Source organism: Macrobrachium nipponense, chromosome 19 (assembly GCF_015104395.2).
Source record: "Macrobrachium nipponense isolate FS-2020 chromosome 19, ASM1510439v2, whole genome shotgun sequence".
NCBI lineage: Eukaryota > Metazoa > Arthropoda > Malacostraca > Decapoda > Palaemonidae > Macrobrachium > Macrobrachium nipponense.
Window position 1 is genome coordinate 79297302 of NC_061088.1, and position 27500 is coordinate 79324801.

The window sequence follows — 27500 nt, forward strand, 5'->3', positions numbered from 1 at the left end:
CGCCATCTTCTCATTTATTACGCGAGGTCACCTTACTGTCTAGTTTTAGAGAGGAAGCACAAGATTTGTGTGTGAGAAAAGTCACGGTGGCGCCTCCGGCCGCTTTCTGCGACATTTCACGAATATCGCCTTGACCTTGTGGAGACAATTTACTCGAATTTTTTATTTTGTCCATTTATTTATTTATTTTTCTTTGTCGCGTTTTCTTTTTTCTTTTTCTTGTCATTATACTTTTCCTTTATTACCCCACTTAACCTCGGAAAAGATCTACAAACTTTTTTATTATTATTATCCAAGAAACCTCGGAAAATATCTACGTGTTTTTATTTCATTTTTTTTTTTTTTTTGCGTTTTTTGTTATTGTACTTTTCCTTCATTACCCAACTTAATCTCTGTAAAGAATTACAAGCTTTTAATTTTTTTTTCTTTTTTTTGCGTTTTATTGTTTTTGTACTTCCCTTTATTACCCAACTTACCTCGGAAGAGATCTACAAGCATTTTTTTTTGCGTTTTCTTGTTGTTTTACTTTCCTTTATTACCAAAATTAACCTCCGAAAAGATCTACAAACTTTTTTTTTGCATTTTCTTGTTGTTGTACTTTTCCTTTATTACCCAACTTACCTAGGAAAAGATCTACAAGGTTTTTTTTTTTGCTTTTTTTATTATTATTGTACTTTTCCTTAATTACCAAACTTGACGACGGAAAAGGTCGACAAGCTTCCTATTATACCTGTAATTAGACACTTACATGTGGACGTATATATATAGACAGCTGACTTGAATTTTTATGAATTTTTTTATCGCAGGTTCCTTTTAATGTACTTTTCCTTTTTTACCCACCTTAACCACGCAAAAGGTCTACAAGCTTTCTGTTATACCTGTAATTAGACGGTTCCAAGTGAATATATAGGAAATAGCGCCTTATTGTCCCATATCCTCGATAGGGATGTTCATGTGCCCTATACTATATTGTGGTGGTTAGGAAATATTCTGTTTGAATATATTTTTCCTTAAAAGCTCATATCTACATTATGCCTTATTTACTGATTGATGTCGATTAATGGAAGTGTTGATGTCATCTGATTTCTGGTCAAATTGAAGGGAAAGTTTCAGTTCACATTAAACTTTTGGGAACTTTCACTCATTCCATGCGTGTTTTATGATGTTTATGTTGACTCCGAATTAATGCATTTTGTGTACCCTAGGGACTAAAATGTGTACCACACACTCTTGTTTTATATTTATTAATATATAAATTAAAATGACCTCGTTTGACACTTCTTTCCCAACAACGACAATCAGAGCAAGTTGGTTTTAATCGAAATTTTTGGCGTGTCTCTCAGTCATGGCTCTGAAGGCCCTAATTGCCTTCCGAGTCCTTAGAGAAAGTTCTGCACATGATCAGAGATCTCGTGCGGTCCTAGATACACTTTAGAGAACTCACAGTTATACTTTTATCACACCCTTCATTAACCAGTTTTCATTCAAATGATGGACTATCGCCTATTTTTTAATAAGTGTATTACATTTTTCCCACACTTTTATGGACATATACTTATTTACACATCGTATGCATTTCATTTAAACACATGCATACGTGTCCATTTATACATGTCAGCCATGTCAGTTGACTTTTTATGTATATTAGTAAAAATTGTTCATTTTTGCAAAAAGTAGATAGTTTAATTCATTATTGCTGGCCTAATAGAGTGTTCGAAATATAAAATTTTTTTGTCATAACAATATTATTATTATTATTATTATTATTTGATTATTATTATTATTATTATTATTATTATTTTATTATTATTATTATTATTATTCATTATTATTATTATTATTATTATTATTGCAGGTCAGTTAAAATTAGCTGTGTACGAGAACTTTGGTCTATTGACGATTCACAGTAAGTATAATGATTTTTTTTGTTTTTCTTTGCTTCTTTGCATCTAACTTTTGTCTGGCTAATTAAGTTTGAATTTAGTTTTCTTTAGATTATTTTGTTACATACTTCTGATATATATATATATATATATATATATATATATATATATATATATATATATATATATACATATATGATAGATAGATAGATATATTAGATTATGCATATATTTATAAAGTTGGAAGATATATCTGTCTTTATTCTACAATAAATTACTTGAATTCATTGTTGGCCTTGTAATTCATGACTTAATATCTTAATACGACTTTATAGTCCTAATTATTTAACGTGTATTATCCTGTTTTCTTTGTTTTTATTTATTTATTTATTTCTTTTCATTTTCAGTCATCGAGGCAAAGAAATTAAGGTCACGGCTTTCTAGCGTCTGCAATCCGTATGTGAAGGTAAGAGTCTCTCTCTCCTCTCTCTCTCTTCTCTCTCTCCTTCTCTCTCTCTCTCTCTCTATCTCTCTCTCTCTCATTCAGGTTTTTTTTAAATATCGCGGCTTTTTGGATGGCAGGATAGTTTTATCGAGTTTTAATTGAAATTCAAGTGTTATCTTAGGCAGGCTTTCGCATGATCTGGGTTGTATAGTCTCTCTCTCTCTCTCTCTCTCTCTCTCTCTCTCTCTCTCTCTCTCTCATTTCTTTTCTCAGTGTGAACTGAGTGGTTTTTGTTAATTTGATCTATCAGTGTCATCCAGTCAATCACCAGAAATTAAATCAAATAGGACGTATTTCATGTAGGTTTACACACGGTGGTGAATGTGTATGTATATATATATATATATATATATATATATATATATTATATATATATATTAGGGCTTGTGCCTTGTATGATAAGGCGCCCTATGAGGTAATGTTAGACTAGCGATATCCTTACGCTAAGTCGGTTGGTATTGCACTTCCATCTTCAATGGAGTGTCTGGGGGTTTGTAGATCATTTACGAAGTCGGTATTATCTTGTTGGTTATTACGACGATGTGTTAAACTCATGGTGAGGAGGTTCTTGTAGAAAACACTAAGTATAAAAAATTATATATTCTTCTGAAGTTTTACATGGTGAAGATCAGATATGATTGTACAAGTCTTCTAATAACGATAGCTTGATCACTTCTGCCAATGATGATGGCTAATCCTATTCCTCTACATGATAAAGCTTAGGTAAAGAGGTACAGGTCTTCTAATGACGATAGCTAACTCTGTTCTGCTCGTCTACCATCTCTGTTACAAGTTATGAAGGAACAGACAGTAGTTCGAACATATGAACATACATACAAATGACATAGTTTCATACGAACACAAAATGAGACACGCTACAGATCACGTAGGCCGTTTGAAAATTATTAGGTCGGGCGGGTAAGTTGTCTCAAGCAGGGAGCTTGGACTAATTTTGTTTTATACAACAATTGAATGACTACAGGTGACGGCATGTTACCTTAGCCTACATACTTATTGTATACGTCATCTTTAGCGTCTCTAGTCTGATCACATTCCTGCAAGCAATCTGGTTGACCTCTTTAGTTTTAGACTTTTATATATATGGACTAACATTCCATATTTTTATTATGTAAACACTTACATCAGCTCGGTCAGCTACCAAACCAACTACTGAATATTACTCAAAACTTGACTTGCACGTTGACTTATAGGAGTGTGACAGACACTATGTGAATATATAATAAGTAAATAAAAATTCATGGTCTACATGAATTGATTCAAGTAATAAAATATAAAAACAATGATATTGGTAAATAATAGTGATCACGGATATATAATGATACAGTTTTTCACTTCATCTCATTAAGATACATATGCTACAGAAAATACTAATGTACTCTGATAATTGCATAGAATGAAGATTAATATGATAAAATCATATTTTAATAACTGATAAAAAATTTCATATATGAATTGATAACATTATTAATGTTTATGCTGATTGATTCGTTGATTTTTATGCTAACTGTTACATATCTGATTCATTAATCAATATACTAACTCATATAACTGCAGATATTGGTAAGATAAAAGGTAACAGATTGATTATAGGCTACCTGATTTGTTTATACATATGTATATGGATTCATAAAATTATGATTAATATATGTGCACTTTAAATAGATTTCCTATTGCGTACACGCAAAGATATATTTCGATTCCGTTATTTTATGATCATTTATATATAGATTCCTAGTGCGTACACGCAAAAAATATATTTCGATTCTGTTATTTATGATCATTTTATAATAGATCATATACTTTATATATATAGGATACATGATATTTATATATATATCATGACCGAGGTTATACTACTTCACTTTCAACTAGCGTTCGAACAACTTTTCGTCCATTACACAGTTCCAGACAACCACCTATAGCCCAATGAAACGGCCTATTTTCACAGGGTTAAAACAAGGGGAAAATTTGCCTGGGCGGGTCCAACGTTCTATTTTTGCGCTCATACTTATTCTCTGCATCCTAAGCTACACGATTACGTTCGCGATGAATAAAAAAAACATCCCCAGCACGAGTCCTTCGCCAGCAAAGTAGAGTTGAATATCCTTCGGGTCGTAATTGTCGGAAGTATGTCCCTTTCGTAGTCGATTCCGACAGCCGCCGGAGCATTCCGCATTAAAACGAGATTAACGACGAGATACAGTGTCGGTCGAAGAAGTCCATGAAATTCCTTTCACATTGTAGGCGGTTGTTACTTGACTGTAGTCGTCCGCTGCGACGAACGATTTTTTGAAGTTGCGATGTGAAACTCTCGTACTGCAGGATACTGTAACCAGGTTCCATTAATCAGCCTGCAAGTGAAAATATACCTGTCACAAGGGCAAAGTAAATTCAGACGACATCCAAATACAGGGGAGGGAAGAGAGCCATTTAGACCAGACTTAACCCACATGAATTCGCTGATATTTTGGAATTCAAAAGAGTCCGCTGTACAAACTTTTTTATCCATGACATTAACAATGAGTGAACCTATCCAGGTCTATGATGACTGTAAAAATATCCATAATTATAACAAATAAACAGATATCAATACAAATCCCAAAGAAAATTCGATATTACTGGTAGTAAGTTACTAGACAAAGAAGTTTGAAACGGAGCTATTAGTAAGATTGCCAGGCAACATAAGAGTCAAAGAGAAGATTAATCATGATTCTGTATTTCTCTATGCTAACTGAAATTAAGTTGTGATAAAATCTGATCCTATGTGCCCTAACAAAAGTTTCATATTCAATTTTCTCGCGCGCATCCTCTGAGGTTAATTTAAAAAACTTTATTAATAGGTAGGAGATGCAACGAAAAAAACCCACTATGTAACTAATTTCTAAATAAACTTTGGGTTTTTCAAGAAAAATGTGACATTTTCCCATGAATGTTTTACTTGAATTGTAATAGGCTAATGTTGCAAGTAAATATTTCACATATATATCTTGATACTTCTAAATGTCTATGAGGTTCAGAAAAAATTAATTCACTTCGATGTTATAGAAATTCTATTTCCTTATTTTGTTTATTAATTTTAAAATGATTGCAACTCCTTAGCTAAAGTTGCATTGCGCACACCGATAGACACTTGTACCTAACGTCTGCCTTGCCCATGAGAAGTTCGGGCTAAGCATTCCTTTCTCCAGTCAATCTGTTTTGCAAGCAGAGACGACACACAGATGAAGCCTGTGTAAGCAGATTATTGAGGTTAAAAGGAACAAATGCTGATACGGCAATGATGACGTCGTCACTTGGCAGGAGAGTGCTCTCAGCCAGCTAAGAGTTACGTTACTTGCTGTAACAAATACGACTTTAGGATAAATTTTTTGTTTTTTAATACTCGACCCACATGAGAAGAATGTCTGAAAAAAAACAGTACCAAAATTTAACAATATATTAGTTTCATGTTGGAAAACTGCATGATTATGTTAAATTAAATATTCCTTATTGAAACTAATGAAAAAGGTTTCCATACAAATTCTATATATATTATTAGCCCTGTATAAGATTCATATAGGATTATTCCATAGATAAACATTTTCACTTCTAGACTTCCTGACTTTAAAATCTCTTTTATTTTATTTTATTTATTTATTTATTTATTATTATTATTATTATTATTTTTGTTTTTCATTGACTACGAATATAAATCACCGGGACAGACAATATGTCAGTAGGTTTTGGATATGTGTTTGAACTTTTAGCTTATTTGTCATTACTAAAGCGTTATTGATTTTATCGTGATTCCTTTTTTATTATAATTTGTAACCCTTCCGACTTCTTACGGAGTGTATTATATTGACTCCACTTGTATCCATATTTATCTTATTTTTTTATATTTATTTATTTATTTATATATATATATTTGATAAATTAATGGTTTGGCTTGAATATGTGGAAAAGTGTTCTAGCGGCGTACCGTATAAGGCTACTTGCGGCATCAATTCTATAGATACAAGATATAAATGATAAAGGTATTTAAAACCGCGAGAACCGCTATAATCCAGTTCGGATCCAATATCACGAGTTGTAACTCGTAAGACATTGACACTTCCTATTTAATTATCCGTTATTCTACCAAACCGATTGACTCTGGGTGATAAAATATATTATTGGTTTTTCTTAATGGAAAGGAATTCACACCACGTGTTATGGAGATTATTATTGATTTACACCACCCGAGTCAGATTATCATGTGTTGAATTCCATGTTTACTGATTTAGCACTCTAAATATACCTAATGCACTCAATTGCGGTGTTTGTTTTTTAGTGCTATTACTTCTATATAACGTGTCAAGGAACTATTAACACTAAGAAGTGTTTATTCCCTCTGTCAGACTCGTAACTCTGTTAATAATTCTAAGTATATTCTTTCAAGGATTGATTTGGCACAGGATAGGCCCCTAAACTGACAGGTGTCTTAGTGTATCCCTTGTTTTCATGACACGGGTTACAATTAGTTATGTGCTTTTTTATATCTGTAAGCATTGTAGGCCAGTAAAACAGTGATTTGGCTTTCTGTGACATAGTAGGGAACCCTGGATGACGGAATGCAACCAGTTTATGACGATTGGTATGAAAGAGATTATTATTACTACCTGGTCGTTAGTCATCTGCTGTGTCTTCGGGTTTTCCTCGTCACGGTCCTACATATAATATTACATTTGATTACATTATTCTGATACACATACTTTAAATATATTTTTGCTTTAGGGTTTCTGCTCGAAGTGTTTATTGGTTTGCTTAGCCGCTGACCCTGTTTCCGTTCGAAGTGTTTATTGGTTTTGCTTAGCTGCTGACCTTGTTTCCGTTCGAAGTGTTTATTGTTTGGTGTTATTGTTTTGCTTATCATGTTGACACTTGCTTTGTTCAGTTTGTAACAGTTCTGCGCTCCAACCCAGATATTCAATGGTCGCGATCTCTTGGGTTAAGGAATTTTCTTGTTTAGATACGGTTTTAACAATAGGCACGGATGTTTCTATATCTTTTAGTCTAATTAATGGTTCTTTGCTGTATGGTGCGGGATTGCGGGATAATGCGTCAGCTATGATATTTGCTTTCCCAGGTAGATATCTTATCTTGGCTCCAAAGACCTGAATGATCATTTGTCACCGAGTTCCTTTTGGACTGTGATTAAAGCCTTTGAAAAACTCGGTAAAGGACTCATGATCAGTAAGGACTTTATCAGGATAGCCATAGATTATGAACTTAAAATGTACTAGTGTTAAAGATACCTAGCCCTTCCTTGCCTATTACTGCATATTTACTTTCAGAGGGCTTTAGTTTACGTGAATAAAAAGCTATAGGAAAGAACTGTTTATCATATTGCTGAAGTAGTATCCCTCGTACCCCTTGGTCTGAGGCGTCTGTTGCAATAAAAAAAATTCCTTATTTAAATCAGGGATTTTTAAGTTAGGTGAGCTGCATTTTACGCTTTTAAGATATCGAACGCCTGTTGATGCTTTTCAGACCATAATAAATCTACGCTCTTCTTCGTAAGATCTGTTAAAGGAGCTGTCATGATTGAAGAGTTACATATTTACATACGATTGTAATACCCACTACAGCGCAAAAGTGCTGTATCCCCCTTTTACGTTAATAAGTACCGGAAAGTTATGAATAGCCGACACCTTACCATAGACTACTTTAAGACCTTGACTAGACACATAAAACCTAGATCAACATGTTCGGTTTTAAAAAACTCACATTTAGATATTTTACTCTGAGATTATTTGTCTTTGTCTCTGTAGCACTAGCTCTACTTTATGTGAATGTACTTCTAAGGTATTAGAAAAGATTACAAGACCAACCATATAAGCATGTAGGGTATCCCTTAAAAGTCTCCAAACACTATATTATAATTGGGGCGCAACGTAAGCCGGAGGCATACGTAAAAATTGATAATGTCCCCTGAGTGTGCTGAAAACGGTGTATGAGGTACAATCACTTAGGTAATGGTATCTGGTAAAAGCATTTAAGTAAGTCCAAGTTGGTGAAAAAAATTTATTCTAACCTAACAGAGATAAGATGTCGTCGGTACATCGCACTGGAAACTATCGGGAGTCGTTTCCTTGTTTAAGCGACAGAAATCTACGCAGATACGCGAAATCCGATCTTTTATGGCATGACATTTGAGGGAAAAATTATATGGGCTTATTTGATTTCCTAATGACTCCTATTACTAACATTTTTCAACTTCGTCATTTATCTCTATTTTGAAATTTCATTGAGAATCTATACGAAGGTAAGTAAATAGCTTTATGTTTGTCCTTAGACCGTGTTTTGTGTTAAATTACATCCGTTTTTTCCCAGAGATCACTCGCTAGTGGAGAAACTTCCTGGTATTCAGGTAAAAGAAAAAAAAAATTTCTGCTGAATCACCTCTGCTTGAATGACTTTACTGATATTACTTTAGATAGATTATCAGAGAGATTCATCCACGACTGGTTGGGCGGGATTAAAAGTTAGCAACAATAAAAGAAATGCGATATTTATATGTATAGGTTTTTGTGGATTACTATATTAACTTGTTTGCAGCGAGTCAACCGTGTCTAGGGGCTTGTTCGCGGAAATCGTTATATTTCAGAGTGTCGGGAAGGATTAAAATTTCATTTCCCAGCAAAGTCTTTTTACACGCACTAAGACATTCGAGGGTGCATGCTTCTCGAGATTTTGCGTGCAAAGTGCGACTGCGGTTGTGGGAGAATTCTGTTGGGTCATTTGAACAATGTTACAATTTATGAGACAAATGTATAGTTCCTTTATATAAGTTATTATTTGATTAACTGTCTCATTTTTGTTCAAACGGATTTTAATATGTTTGAAGGTTTATAGGATTTCCCTTTGATAAACACGCCTTATTTGCAGATGTAAAGTTAATATTTTGTATACCCCTAGATGAATCTTACAATTACACTAGATACAGATCAATGTTTTTTATACTATAGAGGTATCTGTAAACGCTCGCTTATCCGGACTTCTCATTAGGGAAGTTCGAACAACAGACGGTGAGTCCGTAAATACAGGATATTACGTGTACTAAAGGAATAAACAAGATATTCTAATTTTTACGGCGCGTACAGTCGGGCTTTATCCACCACTACTTATAATAACTTACGTATTAAAAAAAAAACGAAAAACCTGCTCTGATTACTTTATACGGTCGTGTGTTTCATAGGAAAAATCCTTTTTAATTCAAAAAGATATCGGTATGTATGAACCAACATCGCTTTTCCCCACTCTGCTAGAGTCGCTTATTGTATGGAATTTGCTATGCTTTGAAAACTTCGGCAGTTTTTGACTGACCTTGACCGCTTGACTAGGTGACACAGTCACCGAGTTTGCTTGTTTGATTCTGAACGGGCTACTGTTTCTATTTTTTTTTTTTGTAATAATTAAGATCCTTCTCTTTATTACCATCGGCAACGTATTGTGTGTTTTTAGCATTATGTTGCTGGTTACGTATAAGCAATGAATGACGAACTATTAGGAACTGAGCGATTACTAATAAGCAAGTTATCACTACTGCATTCAATATTAACTGTTTGTACTTCATTCTTTGCTAAAATTTGAAATAGTGAGGGATCCTGGTCAGCGCATTTAGCCTGATGAAAGTTTTTTACAGACATGTTATTCCTTGCAATCCAGCCATATTTTTAAAGTTAAGTTGAGTCATTGAGGTTCGATATTTTATATAACTCAAAACTCAAGGCTAAAACTGCGAGCAGGGACTTTGCAAAGGAGCATTTATTGTCATGACCCGAAATAGTGTTACCTCTAATTTATATAGATTTTGTACGGGTGTTCCACTTGTTTTTTTGTGTGTTTTCTAATCACTACGGTGCTTAACGACCCTATCCATGCATCTGTATAAATACAGACGTCCACTGCGTAAACGCATATTCACTGTTTAATATGATTTGTTACGTAAGGGATTAATAATCACCCAAAATGATAAAATTAACATAGTATATGATTATGATATTTCAGTAGAACTTCTGGAAACAGACACTCAAAGATAAAAGCTCGCAGTAGCGAAATCTCAATGATGTAGATAATTTCTGTAAAAAAGTAAGATTAAGAATTTCTCGTAACTTCAGCCACAGGAATAACGAAATTCGACCTGCAAAGGAAACACTCAAAGTTACTCCAAATGAATAAAAAATTGTACTTAGCTTGCTTTTGTGGGAAGTCACGGTGTTCCGATAACGACACACGGCCTTGGTCCTCCTTCTCTATTTAGCGGATGACCTGGTTTGGCTTCAGTTTCCCCCGTGCGCGTTGTTTCGATGATTCGAGCCCTTGAAAGATCCGATGCTGCAGACGCGTTCGGTTTGTTTCTTGGAGTGCCGGAAACGCTCACTAACGATGTTTTCTTGAATGATTCTAATGAGAGACGAAGCTTGCGTTGTCGTAGGAAAAGGACACGTCGGTTTTGTTTCTTGAAGTTATTCACTAACGATGATACTAAGTTGCTTGAAGAATCTCTTGCTTTCATCGTCGTTAAAGAGTTCTTGTTGTTTTCTGAAGTCGCTCACTAACGATGATACTATGTTGCTTGAAGAATCTGCTGCTTCCGTCGTCGTTGACTTCTTATGATACATGATTTACTATTCTGGTTTTTCTTCGTAGGACGTTGTAGAGTTCTTCTGGTACGCTGGCCACCAATATTAGGGCTTGTGCCTTGTATGATAAGGCGCCCTATGAGGTAATGTTAGACTAGCGATAATCTTACGCTAAGTCGGTTGGTATTGCACTTCCATCTTCAATGGAGTGTCTGGGGGTTTGTAGATCATTTACGAAGTCGGTATTATCTTGTTGGTTATTACGACGATGTGTTAAACTCATGGTGAGGAGGTTCTTGTAGAAAACATAAGTATAAAAAATTATATATTCTTCTGAAGTTTTACATGGTGAAGATCAGATATGATTGTACAAGTCTTCTAATAACGATAGCTTGATCACTTCTGCCAATGATGATGGCTAATCCTATTCCTCTACATGATAAAGCTTAGGTAAAGAGGTACAGGTCTTCTAATGACGATAGCTAACTCTGTTCTGCTCGTCTACCATCTCTGTTACAAGTTATGAAGGAACAGACAGTAGTTCGAACATATGAACATACATACAAATGACATAGTTTCATACGAACACAAAATGAGACACGCTACAGATCACGTAGGCCGTTTGAATTATAGGTCGGGGTAGTTGTCTCAAGCAGGGAGCTTGGACTAATGTTTATAAACAATTGAATGACTACAGGTGACGGCATGTTATCTTAGCCTACATACTTATTGTATACGTCATCTTTAGCGTCTCTAGTCTGATCACATTCCTGCAAGCAATCTGGTTGACCTCTTTAGTTTTAGACTTTTATATATATGGACTAACATTCCATATTTTTATTATGTAAACACTTACATATATATATATATATATATATATATATATATATATCTTTATATATATATATGCATATATATACACGCAGGGAAATGTGTGCGTATTCGTGCATATATATATATATATATATATATATATATATATATATATATATATATATATATATATATATATATATACATATATATATATGATGTGTGTGTATATCACATCACTACATTACCTGTGGTGATGTATCATAAATGAATCACTTATTAAGGTGATTAGATTATATATATATATGTATAATAATATATATAATAATATATATATATATATATATATATATATGCGTGAGTGTGTGTGTGCTCTCGTATTGCTTTTGACAAAAAGAATGCTTGTGTTCTGTCTGTGTGTGTATGTTTGTATTTTAGAAAGAAGAGAAAAAGAAAGAGATGAAGACTGCGAGGGCTCATTCATCACCAAATCCTGCGGCGTTTGGGATCTTAATTTCAGTCGTACATCACGCTAGGGCTCCTCGCCGAAGCTTCTAAATCTTCTCCTGAAGGCTTCGCGCGGGATTGATTAAGGCAATCTCTTCTATCTCGCCATCCTTTCATTGCAGGATTTAGTTTTGTTTGTATTCATTTTTTATTTATTTTAGGGCAATGTTATGCAGTTCCTCCTTTTAAGGCAATCTCTCCTATCTTGCGATCCTTTCATTGCAGGATTTTGTTGTTTTGTTTGTATTTATTGTGTTTGTTTAAATTTAGGGCGATGTCATGCAATTCTTCCTTAAGTTCTTTCCCTTTCATGTAATTCTTTTGGATGGTTTTTATTGCAAATCTGCAATGTTATTATACCGCTCTTTAACATTACTTTATTTTTCAGGCAATCAATTATTGACTTGTTTGTTTGTTTGTTCTCTTCATGACTTAATTGCCTGACTTTTGATTTTTTTGTATTGAATTTGTTTGTTGTTCTCTTTCCTGGTTTCCTTTTTATTTTTTGAAGTGATTAATCATACGCTTACATGATTTAGATATTGATGAAATTGGTTTTTTTCTTCCTTAATTTACTATATAGTGTGTAACATTAGTTGTAAATATATGTTTGTAGGATTTTTTAAAATAATATCTATTGAACATTCGTATTTGAATTACTCTTAGTATTATTGAATCGTGTTTCTTGAATAAAAAATAATTTCAGTCGACGTTATTTTGAATATTGTTGTTGTTATTGTTATTGTTACAATTATCAATTTTATTGATCATTTAGTAGTGCAAATACAATTATATATTACAAAAAATTTTATTTCCTCGTTTTTAACCTTGCTATTATATTCATTATTAATGGACTATAATGTGATTGAAACGTTAGTTTTTAAAAGTGATGAATAGGAATTTCTAATTATAATATTACTGGAGTAGATAGCACTGAATGGTTGTTTATTAAAAAATAAATTATATATATGAATTTCCTTTATCTCGGTTCCTTGAATGATTTATATGGCATACCACAAACACATTCCAGCACCTGTGATCTGAGATTCCCCGAGGCCAGTCTACGGGAAACGAACCAGCCCAACCAATCAATTTATTATTCACGCGCCTTTTCCTTCCTCCTCCCCGCAGATTTCCCTAGTCCCTGACACGGAGGAGAGAACCTTCTGCCGGACCCCGCTGGTGAGGGCCACGAACGCCCCCCACTTCGATCAGAAATTCAGTTTTGATTTCTTGCCCGAGGACCTCGATAAGCGTCTGCTGGTGTCCGTCTGGAGCAGGGATACCCTGAGGAAGTGAGTTTTTCGTGTGTGTGTGTGTGTGTGTGTGTGTGTTTGTTGCCTTAATGTTTGTTGAGACGGTTATGTTGATTGACGGGAAACGTTATATTATTTGTTTGGTTTTGTTTTCGTAGCTTGATATAATCGTTTATATCGTACATAGACATTTACAATTGTTGATTGCTTTGTGGTCATATTATGAGTAATTTTTGTTGCATGTTAGCTGTTTAGTTTGTAATTATATCCTCTCTCTCTCTCTTCTCTCTCTCTCTCTCTCTCTCTCTCTCTCTCTCTCTCTCTCTCTCTCTGAATGTTTGTATGTATGTATGTCGAGAATGGTCGATTCGGTAGTACCTTTATTTTTTTTATTTTTCTCTGTAACTAACTTTTTATGGTTGCCATATTTATGGATTGTATTTATTTTTATTTTATTTTATTGTGTCGTTCGCTGCATCTCTGCACTGAATATTGGTTTTATATTGATCTTTTTTGTAATATTTACTTAATTGATTTTCCTGTCGAATTTCTTCATTCCTCGAAACCTTCAACATACCTTTTATATTATCGAATTATTTTCATATATATCTCCCGCAACGTTTTTCAATCCCCACCGTCAAATTTTATAATTATTTTGGTATGTACGTCTCTCTCTCTCTCTCTCTCTCTCTCTCTCTCTCTCTCTCTCTCTCCTTCTCACCAGGTTTATTGCCTCCTTTCTTATTCCTGGTAGGCATCACTTTGCTTTGCGTTCTGTCGCCTACGGAAATAATGGGGAAATGGGTTTCTGATGTTCGTTAAATCTTGCTCAGACCCACTTCGGAGGTGATTAACGTCTCTCTCTCTCTCTCTCTCTCTCTCTCTCTCTCTCTCTCTCTCTCTCTCTCTCTCTAGAAAGAGATATTTTCTCTTTTTCGTTCTCGCTCTCGAAGACAGTGAGGTCTCTCTCTCTCTCTCACACGATGTCTCATCGGATGGACTAACAAGTCTTTGAGACATCCTAATCCTTGTAACTCTCTCTCTCTCTCTCTCTCATTTTCATTTGTTCTTGGCTAGGTAAAAGCATAAGTAATCATACTGTTGTGTGTGTGTGTGTTTGTGCGTGCGTGTTGCTCGCAAGTTGTTATAGTTGAAGTCAGTTGAATAATAATATTAACTGAGTCTTTTTTTTTCGTTTCAGGAGAAGCGAATTTCTTGGTTGCATGTCTTTCAGTATCGCCCACATCTCGACAAAGGTGAGGCTTCTTCTTCTGTTATATTCAAGATCTATAGGTATAGACCTTGGTTATATTGATTGCATCAGTAAGCAATTTTTTTTTTTTTTTTTTTTTTTTGCCTCGTAGCCCGGTAGATAGAGCGTCTAGCTCACGACCGTACGGCCCAGTGTTCGAATCTCGAATTATGTACCTGGTTATTACACGACGTTGATGGTCGTAGCTATGTCGGCACATGTATAGACGGGAAGGCAATCCTTACTTCACTAAGGAGAAAGGATTCTCTCTCTCTCTCTCTCTCTCTCTCTCTCTCTCACAGTCGGTGAGCGCATTTGGCTGCATGGCTTAGCATGGTAACAATTTTATATTGATCGTAAAAAATAGAAGAAAAGATAACTTGAGTTTAAAGTTGTTTAAGAGAAATATTCTACTCGATATCACCTGTCAAGACAAACACAGACAGACATAAATGCACAGATAGTAACACATGCCACATTGTGATTGAAAGCGAGAGACGGACAGTGACCAACGAAAGTGACAGTCAAAACGACAGTAAGCCCATGAAAGTGACACCCCTCAAGGCAATAACCTTGATGGGAAAAGTTCCGGGTCATATCGGGTCAAATAGAGAGGGGGGGGGCAAGAGTCATTGCCAGGACATTTATTTTCCCCCTTTATTTCTGCATTCGAAAGGGACATCTTGGACTAGTGGTTGTGATGCTTTCCTCCCCTGCGAGAGGGTTAGGGTTCGATTCTCTTTGGCTGGGGCCGAACGGCTGGAGACCTTAACCTAAACACACACACACACACTCAAATATATATATTATATATATATATATATATATATATATATATATATATATATATATATAAATGTGTATATGTGTGTGTATGCATGTATCTTATATATATAGATATTTATATCTATATATCATATATATATATCTATATTATAATAAATGTATATTATATGTGTGTAGCATGTATATATATATATATATATTTATATATATATATATATTATATATATATTGATATATATAATATATTATATATTAGCTATTATATATATATATTTATAAATATATATTATATATATAATATATATATCTAGTTATATGTGTGTCGTGAGTGTTGTGTGTGTGTGTATGTGTAAATATATATTATATAATAAATATATACTATATTAGTAGGTGAATATATATATAACTTATATATATTTATTAATATATATATTTATTTATCAAATACAACACACCACCACACAACACATAATATTATATATAATAATATTATATATATTATTATTATGATATATATAATATAATACGTATTGTGGTTGTGTGCGCACGGTCGCATGTTTACTCTCTACAACATTGCAAACTGCAGAATTGGCAACGTAAGGTGCAATCTTTCTTGACTTAACAAAATAAAGGTTTACGCACTCTTACTGCATAAATAAATTGCAATATATAAACATTCAGGCAGCGTATCAAACAAGACGAACTCCCTGTGAATGTAAAACGAAAAAACGAACCGTAAACCAACATTCGAAAATCAGCAGCCAAGAAACGCGTAAAATCGCCATCCGAAAGAAGCTGGAAAAGCGAAGGAGAGAAAACAAATCGTTTAAAGAGACAGGCGGAAAAAAAAAGAAAGTGAGCAAATAAGCGAATGGGCAACTCGACAACCTATAACGGAACGTTGCTTTTCGACGAGTAAACAGTGGCCTTCCCGAAAAGAAATGACTCTTTAGAAGCGCATTCCGGGAGAGAGAGAGAGAGAGAGAGAGAGAGAGAGAGAAGAGAGCAGGGGGGCAGAACGAATCAATTGCTGCTGAAAGCAGGATCTGCATGCAAGCAGAGCTGTTGCAGACCCCGAGATTTATTGTTGGATGGGTTTGTTTGCATTTGCTCTGAATCTGTGTTGGATAATTCATCAGGAAATTTCCTGGTGGGAATGTTGCGAATTTTATGGAAATTTCGATGAATGAACAGCAGGGCGTTTGTTGAGGCTCCAAGGGTTGCTTTTGTATGTAATTGTACTTATATATATTTTTTATATTGCATTCGGTATGACACACACACACACACACACACATATATATATATATATATATATATATATATATATATATATATATATATATGATTTTTCATTCGATATTACATATAGACAGTTTTCTTGAAGTTCATCAGAATTTTGTGAAAAAATGACAATCCAAGTATAAATGTATTATGGAGGAGCTGAGCGCTAAAGGATTTTATTTTTTACAATACAGTTGATTTTTGTACTAGATATTTCTCAAGGGAATTTCCAAGTGGGATATAAGAATTTTGAGTCGTCACCAAATCAGTTTGGTGGCCACACCTTTATTTGTACACAGGTTGGCATTAATTAAAGACCTTCGTTTTCAAGTATATGTCTATGTAACATTTTCAAGGATATGTATTGATATGTATATGCAACATTGTCAAGCATATGTATTTATATGTATATGCAACGTTTTAAAGCATGTGTATTGATATGTATATGCAACGTTTTCAAGAATATGCATTTACATGTATATGCGACATTTGCAAGCATTTGTATTGATATGTATATGCAAGATTTTCTCTGCCTGGCTATTTATATGTATATGCACATTTAACATTTTCATACATATGTATTGATATATATATGCAACATTTTCGTGCGTGTGTCCTTAAGTAGGCACAAGATTGTCAACTACAGATATTCAGATGAGACTTTTCTCCCAATTCCAAAATACATGAATATTCAAAAAGTAAAAAGAAGATGCATGAAAGATGTCAAAATTCATGAAAAATAAAATAGCGAATGTAGAAAGATCATCATATTTGTTTAGCTTAAAAAAATAAGATGTAAATTATTTAGAATGTAATCTGGGTTCCGGGATTTATTTATATTTCAAGATCTGTTTTTCATAATGGCATCGTAATTTCGTTTTTCATTAAATATTAAAACCAGTTATTACATCAAAACAATATTTTCAAAGGATTAAAATCGTACCAGATAAAAAAAGCGGTAGATGAATTTTATTTAAGATGGATTCAGTGCGCAATGATGTTTTTATAGAAGAATTTTTGGGATGTTTATTCTCATTTATTTTTATCTCCGCAACGCTATTAGATAACTGAGCATGCTGTGACGAAAGAAGCGAGGAACGTAAATGAACTGAATAGAAAAAAAAAAAGATAAAGCAAAGATTGAAAGGAAGAGAGAAAGAATCAGCCTGCTCCAGTTATCCAATAAAGTGAAGAGCTTTAATGTCAATGAATAGGGAATGGAAAGTTAAATAAAGACTGGATGAAAGAAGCGAAGAACAAAAAGAAAGAAAAAGAAAAAAGTGGTCGTGATTCATCCAAGGGTCGCGGAATCTTTTGTGAATTATGGTATTGTTGTTACTGGCTAGAGTCTAGGTGTCAAGCCTATCACGTGCTTAAAAAACGGTACGACATCCCCCGTCCCATATCATTCCACTCGCTCCGTATTGTGAGTTTTTCTTCCCGCAATTCAAATGAACTTCGAAGTCCAATTTATAGTATTTTAATTTTTAAATATGTTTACCTAGCATTTGTTTATCGTCCGGTGACGATGGTTGCGCTTAGAAAATGAATCGTTCGGTTGAAAAGCCCCTGCATTCGTTCCCCGTGGGCTTGGCGTCGACTCTCGCATCCAGCGGTAAGCCGAAGCCCGAGCCAAAGGCAGGGATTAGTATGGACACATCTCCGACCTGGTAGGACATCCCAGCATCCTCTCGCCGCAGTGTGGCCCTAACAGGCGCTATGTGAATACAGGAGGGCTTTCCCCGTAGACTCTGTCGTGATTCGCTTGGGAGGTCAGCTGAATGAAAGTCATAAACACTTCGTTCCCGAAGTCATTCCTCCTTTGATTGATAGTTCGCGTTTCTGACGAACGTGGAAAATCTAAAGTTCCGTTACTCGTTGTTGCTGACAGCGTTTTTAAACGACGACATGCCGGTACTTTACGACTTTTGAACACTGTGTGTGTGTGTGTGTGTATGTGTGCGTAAGACTTCGCTAACTTAAAGATAGAAAATTAAGTTGGATATTCTGAAAGATCGCGATTTCCGTGTGCTTTATTCAGAGACCCCTTCTGCGCTGCCACACTTGGGGACGCGAATGAGCCCTAACCATTAAGTACACTAATCCCTTTTTCGCCCGAGACAAAGGCCGGGGATGTCGACGACGAATCGCGAAAAAGGAGGAGGAGGAAGAAGAAGAAGAGTCGAATGGAATGAGTAAGACGACCCCCCAAAAAGGAGATGTTGCGCCCGGCGAAGGAATCCACCTAAACATTTATCCTTTCGGTGTCCTTAAAGTTATAAGCCAAGATGATGCGGGACGTAGGATGAGAGGAGGAAGTCCTATCCTCTCCTTCAGCGTCTGAATAGCCTAGCCCGTGCGGTTTCCGTCTTGGAGTGTGTTACACAGATTCACACCTTATGGCCCTGTAGGGGGGTTTACCAGAAATTCCATAAGAGGAAGTTTCCAAGTTAAATTTAGCTCATTGTATTGACAGCTTCAAAAACTCGATAGATAAACAAAGTCTGCTTCTCAAACAATAAGGTTTATTCACCGCCCTTATCAATGAAGTAATACGTTACTCGTGTGTAATTCGTATTTCTTTGTCCAGGAGAGTGTGAATGACAGACAAGAAATCTATGAATGCAGCTGTAACTTAATCCTTCCGTTTATTCGTCAAAGTAGTTCGCTCCTAATTATGACATTGCTCCCTAACAATTGACTTGACAAGCGTGCCCGTCTTGCCCTCAGTCTGAAATTGCTTGTTATTCAGGACATACTTCTGCCAGAAGTTTTGGATCCTTCCTCTGACTCCCCAGCAACTCCCCCTCCCCCAACGAACTTTCCTCTCCCGCGTCATCTCTCGACCCCGTAAATCAGACTGCTGAAGTGAGAGAACACGAGGAGGACGCAATAACATTTCCCTTCCGAGGCGGTGCTGTATTTTTGACCGGCCAGATCGTCTTTCATTCAAGGCTACGACTTTTGCTTCACCTCTCTGAAGGAGAAAAGAGAAAGAGTGAGAGAGAGAGAGGGAGAAAGAAAGGAAAAGAAAGAGGTAAATTCTTTCCATTCTGGAGCGATTTGTGGAACGTCGAATTCGTAGGAGGAAAAGAGAAGGTTATCTTTAAAAATTCGGATGTCGGTAGGAAGATCGCGAATGGGTCGGGGAAGAAAACTGCAGGTGCCTCGTTGTTGACGAGATACCGGGGGTGTGTAGCTCTTCTCTTCCTGCTGATGTAACAAGAGGCATTCCAGTGAAGGACAGACTTTCAATTTTCGCCAGAATATATGCGACCCCCACACGCGAAGTTTAACTCTGAGTGGAAACGCAGAATTTACTTTCATACGCAGTGTTTATTGAATTCCTCTGAGAAACGTTATTAACAAAACCAAACTGATCTGCACTGTGAAGTAACTGACTGCCGAAGTCACAAGGCATATTTTATATTTATCTTTCTTTTTTTCCCTTTTTTTTTACGCTTCCAGTTAAAAGGGAAAGTTTAGAACCTGAGAAGAAGACGTTGACGAAAGTAAGAGGAAGTTTGCTAAACAAGGACAGGAAGATTTTCAGGTGACTGTCAGTCTGAAATTCGAAGTTTTATACAAAAAGAAAGTGAGTCATTGCTGATGAACACGAACCTTGATTAGAAAGGTTAACTCATTGTAAGTCTTGACACCACTTTTTAACAGCCTCCTCCGACAACTGTTTGCACGATTTTGTCACTCTGGAATTCACTCAGCATTTATTCACTCATTGAACCAAGAATTCGGAAGGTGACAAACGAAGGGATTCTGGTTTAAAAGGTAACTGGGAATTTAAAGTGTGAAAAAAGATTGAGAATCGCATACTATTACACCTTTCGTGCACTTTTAAAACTTCTCGAACCCCCCTGGAGAAGATAGAAGATTCCTGGCCAATCGAGAGAGTTAAATGAGAATCATCACAAGGACTTGAACTGTTGAACTTAATTATTCATCCGAATCGTCAGACATCGCATGTTCTCTCGCGAGAGGACATGTCGGAAGATGCTCAATGTCCCGGGCTCCACTTGAAGTCGAAATTGCTTTAGGAAAGCTCGATTTGTCAAGAGTCTGTGAAACTAACCGGCTGGACTTACTGTCGAAGCGTTTCCAAGACCTGTCGAAGTATAGCAGAACTGTGAACACCAGGTCGAAGTCTTGTCAAGGATCGCAAGACCTTGTCGAGGGCTTGGGAGACCATTCGACGGCTTGTCGAAAGAGGAGCAACTCCGATAACGACTTCCCTCAAACGACTTGGTCCTGGTCATCAATAGGGTCGTCAGATCGACGAAAGTTTTGATGAATCGTCTGTAGTAGGGGCGGAGTCGATTATATCGGCGCCCTCTGTCCCTTCTTCCCCCCAAAAGAAACTCCTTTGCAGAGTTACTCCAAGGAAAAGGATCCTAGTTTTAAGAACCGCCGTTTCCGCGTTCCCGGGAAATGGCTCATTTTGTAGGAGGAGCCGAACAGCTTAGATGAAACCACGAGCAGCAGCATTGGCCATGGCGAAGATAGCAGGATTGTATACGGAGGTGGGTGGTCAGATGTACTACTATCTACTACTGTCCTTTCGGGTTCACTCGTTTAAAAACACTTTCTCATTTTGACTTTTGTATGAATTCGAATTACCTTGGATAATACCTTTTATATACTAAAAATGCTCAAACATTCAGGTTTTTCTTTTTATTAAACATTGAAATGGGCTTTTCATTGACGCTCCATAATATTTTGCAGTATTATATAACATTTGCATTTTTATGGTGATGTGAGATTTAGGCCTCGTGTATTTTCCAGTTTTGATTCGATTTTTTTTTATAGTTAATGCGCGGTTATACTGCTCAGTGTATGTGTGTAGAAGCAACGAACAGTATAATAGGATTTCATCTTAGTACATACATAATACATAAAGCTAATTTGAATCCTGTACGCACAACACTGTTGTATCCCGTAATAAGCATAAATTTTAACGTTCAAAATAAAGTAGAATTATTTTTCGCTTATTACTACATCCCTTGCTCATTTGACTCACACCATCTTCCTCCCCCTCCCCCTGATTCGGTTTTCAATGTAATTCTAATTCAGAAACTAAAACCTCGTTGTCTTTGATGGGATACTTGGGGAAAACGCCTTTTATCGGCCGTTAACGTCTTTTAGTGGAACACTTAAAAAGCCATTGACTGACGCAAGGTCAATTTTTAAAGTGCATTCGAGTTATTAGATGAATACAGTATTAACTGCCCGGATGAGAGATGCAGGTGCTTTAAATTAATACTGATGGAAAGGTTGTGTTCTATTTCGAATTTGATGGTGGTGGTATAGATAAGCGATATGCTTATTCTATGTATTTGATTATGTATACAAATACAATCCCGACTCTACCGTTCGTTCCTTTCACACACACAGTCCGAGTAGTGTATGATATAAAAAAGAAAAATAAACAAATAAGATCAAAAATAAATAAACAAGGAAAAAATGCGCCAAAATTTCTTCGGCGCAATCGAGTTTTCTGTACAGCGTATAATGCTGTATGAGCGGCGACCCATGTAACTTACAGCTACGGCCCGGTGGTGGCCTGTCCTAAAGCGTTGTCAGACGCACGATCATGGTTAACTTTAACCTTAAATGAAATATAAACTACTGAGGCTAAAGGTCTGCAATTTGGTACTCTAGTCTAGATGATTGAGGGGTTGATGACCATCTTAACAATTTGCAGCCCCCTAGTGCCGGCAGACAGACAAAACCATCTCAATAGTTTTCTTTTACAGAAAAATAGTTTTCTTTTGCAGAAAAATAAACATCAAATCAAAATTGGAAATTATTTAGAGCAGAAATATCAAATCGCCATAAAAATGTAAAATGTAAGCCATTCCTATCAGCTAACATTTCGTCGCGTCATCAAACGAATTTCATTTATTGTGGTAACGTTTTGTTGCCCACTTAAACACTTAGAGAGTATTCGTCTCGCTTATTCTCTTGAACTTAATCCGAGGTTCGATTCCCGGCTCGGCCAACGCGGAATCAGAGGAATTTATTTCTGGTGATGGAAATTCATATCTCGATATATGTGGTTCGGATCCCACAATAAGCTGTAGGTCCCGTTGCTAGGTGACCAATTGGTTCCTAGCCACGTAAAAATATCTAATCCTTCGGGCCAGCCCTAGGAGAGCTGTTAATCAGCTCAGTGGTCTGGTAAAACTAAGATATACTAATACTTAAAAAGAAAATAATAAATTTTGTAGTTTACTGAAGAGGAGTATCGTCATTACAACATTTCATTTTTTCTTTATTCCTCCGTAGAGGGATAGTGCCTCAGTGTACCTCACGGGGTGCACTGTAGACATTACGAAAGGTTCTTTGCTGCAACCCCTTTCATTCTTTTTAATGTACCTCCGTTCATGGTATCTTCCAAGCGCCTCGGTGACGTGGTCAGTATGGTGTTGGCGTGCCACCTCGATGGCCGCGAGTTCGCTTCTCTGGCATTCCATTGAGAAGTGAGAGATGTGTATTTCTGGTGATAGAAATTCACTCTCGACGTGTTTCGGAAGTCACGTAAAGCCGTTGGTCCCGTTGCTGAATAACCACAGGTTACATGCAACGTAAAAACACCATACAAACAAACATTGTATCTTCCATCTCCTTATCCACCCTCTCCTAAAAATTGTCTCATAGTGCAACTGAGAGGTTTTCCTCCTGCCAATATCCCTTTCAGTGTTGAATGACTTCATAGGTCCCGGCGCTTGGCCTTTGGCCTAATGCATGATTCTATTCCATTGCTTTTAAATTCAAGAAACCCTTTGCACATTTAGATTTAGTTTTATTTCATTTCCACCATCGGCAATTCTTTCAACTTCCATTAAGAGCAGAGATTAATACTTGTAAACTTTGCTCTTGAAGCCCTTTTATGTCGACTCGCATAGATCAAAACTTCATCGACATCCTCTTGCTTGGTTCCTACACCCGTAGGGCGGGGGGTTAGTCTTTTTCATTCATTTTACTATTCCTCCGTTCGTATTCTTTTTCTTCCATCTGACTTTCCATCCTCTCATAGCACTTCTCTTCCATCTTACTCTCCACCCTCTTTTAACAATTCATTCAAAATTATTTTCAGCGCTGAATGAGCTCACAGGTCCCACCGCCTGTCCTTTGAACTAAATATTATATTCCAATTCCAATTCCTGAACATATGAGGTAATTCCAATTCCAATTCCTGGACATATAAGGAATTTCCAGTTCCAATTATTGGACATATAAGGCAATTCCAATTCCTGGACATATAAGGCAATTCCAAATCCAATTCCTGAACATATAAGGCAATTCCAATTCCAATTCCTGGACATAAAAGGAAATTCCAATTCCAATTCCTGGACATATATGGCAATTCCAATTCCAATTACTGGACATATAAGGAAATTCCAATTCCAATTCCTGGACATATGAGGCAATTCCAATTCCAATTCCTGAACATATAAGGCAATTCCAATTCCAATTCGTGGAGTTATAAGAGAATTCCAATTCCCGGACATATAAGGCAGATCAGTATCGCAGGATGGAGGAAAGAAAAGACAGTGTGAAATGTGAACGTAAATTATCCGCACAGCCTGTGAGAGGGAAAACGCCTTTTGCTTTTATTGGAAGCGATATCGACTTAACGCTGCATTCTGCAGCATTCGCAACCGTCCCTGTCGAAGGCGATGCCGATAGTGGCTTCTGTTGAAAGCAGTGTCGAATGCCGATGCTGCTCAAAACGAGACGGGGTCAGTTGCTGTTCTAAACTGTGGTGAATAAAATTAAACGGCCACGGAAAAGAGCCGCTTGTCCTTTCTCGTCGGTTCCCTAAATTCATCGTATTTTTTCATTATTTAAAAAAAGAAAAAAACTTTCCGCGTTTCATTCAGACGGCCCAATTGATCGTATTTCAGCTGATTCAGTCTACGTTTATGGCTACAGCTGTCATACCCGTAGGTGGTTAGTGCCGTCAGTGGACCTTGTGCGATGCACTGTAGGTATTACTTAAGGTTCTTTGCAGCGTCCCTTCGGCTCCTAGCTGCAACCCCTATCGTTCTTGTTACTGTACCTCCGTTCGTATTCTCTTCCTTCCGTCTGACTTTCCAGCCTCCTAAAAATTGATTCAGAGTGCAGCTGCGAGGTTTTCCTCCTGTTACACCTTTCAAACCTTATCACTCTCAATTACCGTTTCATCGTTGAATGACCTGATAGGTCCCAGTGCTTGGCTTTTGGCCTAAATTTTATTTATACACGCTCTACAGTTGTCGTCACCAATGAACTGTCCGCAGTTTGTAGATACCATCGAGTGTAGAAGGTACTGAGAGTAAAATCATTGCGTCAGTAAAAGTTTTATGCAGTTTTTTGTGTTTTTGTTTTTTTGTTACAGGGTGTTGCAAGATAAAGAGAGGCGGATATTGAAATGTCCTAGTTTATCTCTATTGCATGACTGAGTCTGTAGTGAGCATAACATTCGGATCGTATTCTCTCTTTTCATATATATATATATATATATATATATATATATATATATATATATATATATATATATATATATATATATATATATGTGATTCTGTGCAATTATATGTATTTGTGTGTAGGTATATACGTGTGTATATAGTATATGTATACATATATATATATATATATTGTGAGATATAATAATTTTTCAATTCTTTATATGTTACATAATAACTGTCAAAGTCCTTGAGATGTCTAAGTACCAGAAACCCTTATCGTTTCAAGGTTTCAAATCTTCTCACCTTTTCTCTCACTTTCTCATGCGCTTATTAAGAGTAAAACACCGGACAGAGAAGCATAAACAGTGACACGTTAGGAGGTTACGCTGACTGTGAGGGAATTAGTGTCGCTTCTAGTTCTTATCCTGCTTCAGAATATAGAGGGAAAAAAAATGGATATAGGTTTCGGTATCTGTCAGAGATGAGCTGTAGAAATTTTTGCTGATATCACTTCTGTTTCAGTGCGGCAGAAGTACTTCTCTGAAAATCAATAAACTGAAGAATGTTCCAAACTTACTCTCTCCCCTTCACCCTCATCTCCTCCCCCCTCCGGCCCCTCTCCCCTCAACTGTACATCCATGCACCATCCGTCAGCAACCTTGCCCAACGTGTACATGTGGGGCTTCAAGGTTACCAGTGAGGGTATTTTCATCCGGTTCAGTCGTTATGTCCAGCCAGTTATGTAGTTTATATTATGCTTCAATGATGCCTCGCTTCCTAAAAGTTCAGTTAAGGTTTGGAAAGTAAAGGGTCTTCGTAACATTTTATGAATTTTTTTGTATATATATAAAAGAGTGCAAGGGAAAGTGAAGACCGTCTCTCATTGATAACTCGACTCCTCTCCAAGTGTTGGCTACAGGTGCTTCTAATCTACCTTAATAATACTGTCTTGTAAAAAGGCGTTTCTGCAAATTAGCAATGTTTATAGTTTTATATTTTCGTAAGTCATTTTGTGCTCGAGGCATTACGAATGTTTGGGAATCCTCCATATACTTACAAAGATGAAAAGGGGGTTGGGGGTTATGGTAGATGTTCCAGAGTTGAAGGTCGGCTCACTCCAGGCTAGCTGGAATGAGAAGCCGAGAACTCATAGGCTTCCAGTAAAGCAAGAGTGGCCCTGGGCGCCGCACCCTATTGCCTGTGTTCTTAGTTGCAGTTATCTCCTTCTGACATTTTCTAAGGATTATTTCGACGGCTTGTGCAATTTAACGTAGGTAAATATTTTTTTTTCTAGTCGCAAATTAATCATTGTTTTTTTTTTTTAACCAAGTTCGAGAAGCCTCGCGAACACGACCGGAAATTTACTTGTGCTAACCTCTACCTGTGTCGTTTAATCTCATTTGGTAACTTCAGGTGGCAACGGGGTCGTACAGGAATTTATTTACTGTTTGAGGCATTGTATGATAATTTCGTCTTTTTGCCTATTGGTTATATTCGTAACGTGAGTCGTCTCTGTATAGCAAGTTGCCCACTGAAGTGAGAAAATGAAAATGCCTGTTAGAGATTTCTTCACTTATTTATTTATAAGTTCCGTATTAGAACTGTGCTGGACTTCTGAGTATCCAGGGAAATTTTCAGCTTTTATTATTATTATTATTATTATTATTATTATTATTATTATTATTATTATTATTATTATTTTATTATTTCGTTTTGTGTCTTTCCTGAGAGAGGGAAGATAAGGCGCCGAGTCTTATTTTGACACGTAATACTGTACAGCTGTGAGATAAGAAATATATTAAGAAGTAAATAAATGATTTATTTATTTTACCGTTAAGAAAATAAAATTAATAATCTTATTTATTTAGTGACATTAGTAACGGCGTTTATGAGACCAACCTAAAAGAGGAAGCCAAAACCAGCCATCCTCTACCAGTGGTTAGAGTCATCGTTTTAGCTGGCCCTCTCGTATACTGGTTAGTGTCGTGGCTGCCACTCTGCCGTCGCGGGTTCGCGTCTCCCCCTGGGCGCTGAAAACTCACTGTTCCTGTATCATGATCAGTTACTGCTGCAGTGTGGGGTCTGCGGTGGGAATTAAAACCAGCTTTCTTTGGAAGTT

The 27500-nt window shown here is 36.3% G+C and overlaps 1 protein-coding gene across 1 annotated transcript in view; it reads left to right on the forward strand.

Moving 5' to 3' along the window:
* LOC135212112 (uncharacterized) overlaps positions 1–27500 on the forward strand; it is a 500342-nt gene that overhangs the window by 198227 nt on the left and 274615 nt on the right. The window contains exons 8-11 of the mRNA XM_064245510.1: positions 1856–1906; positions 2291–2349; positions 13467–13630; positions 14793–14847. Coding sequence (XP_064101580.1) covers positions 1856–1906; positions 2291–2349; positions 13467–13630; positions 14793–14847 — 329 coding nt within the window. The remainder of the gene's footprint in view (positions 1–1855; positions 1907–2290; positions 2350–13466; positions 13631–14792; positions 14848–27500) is intronic.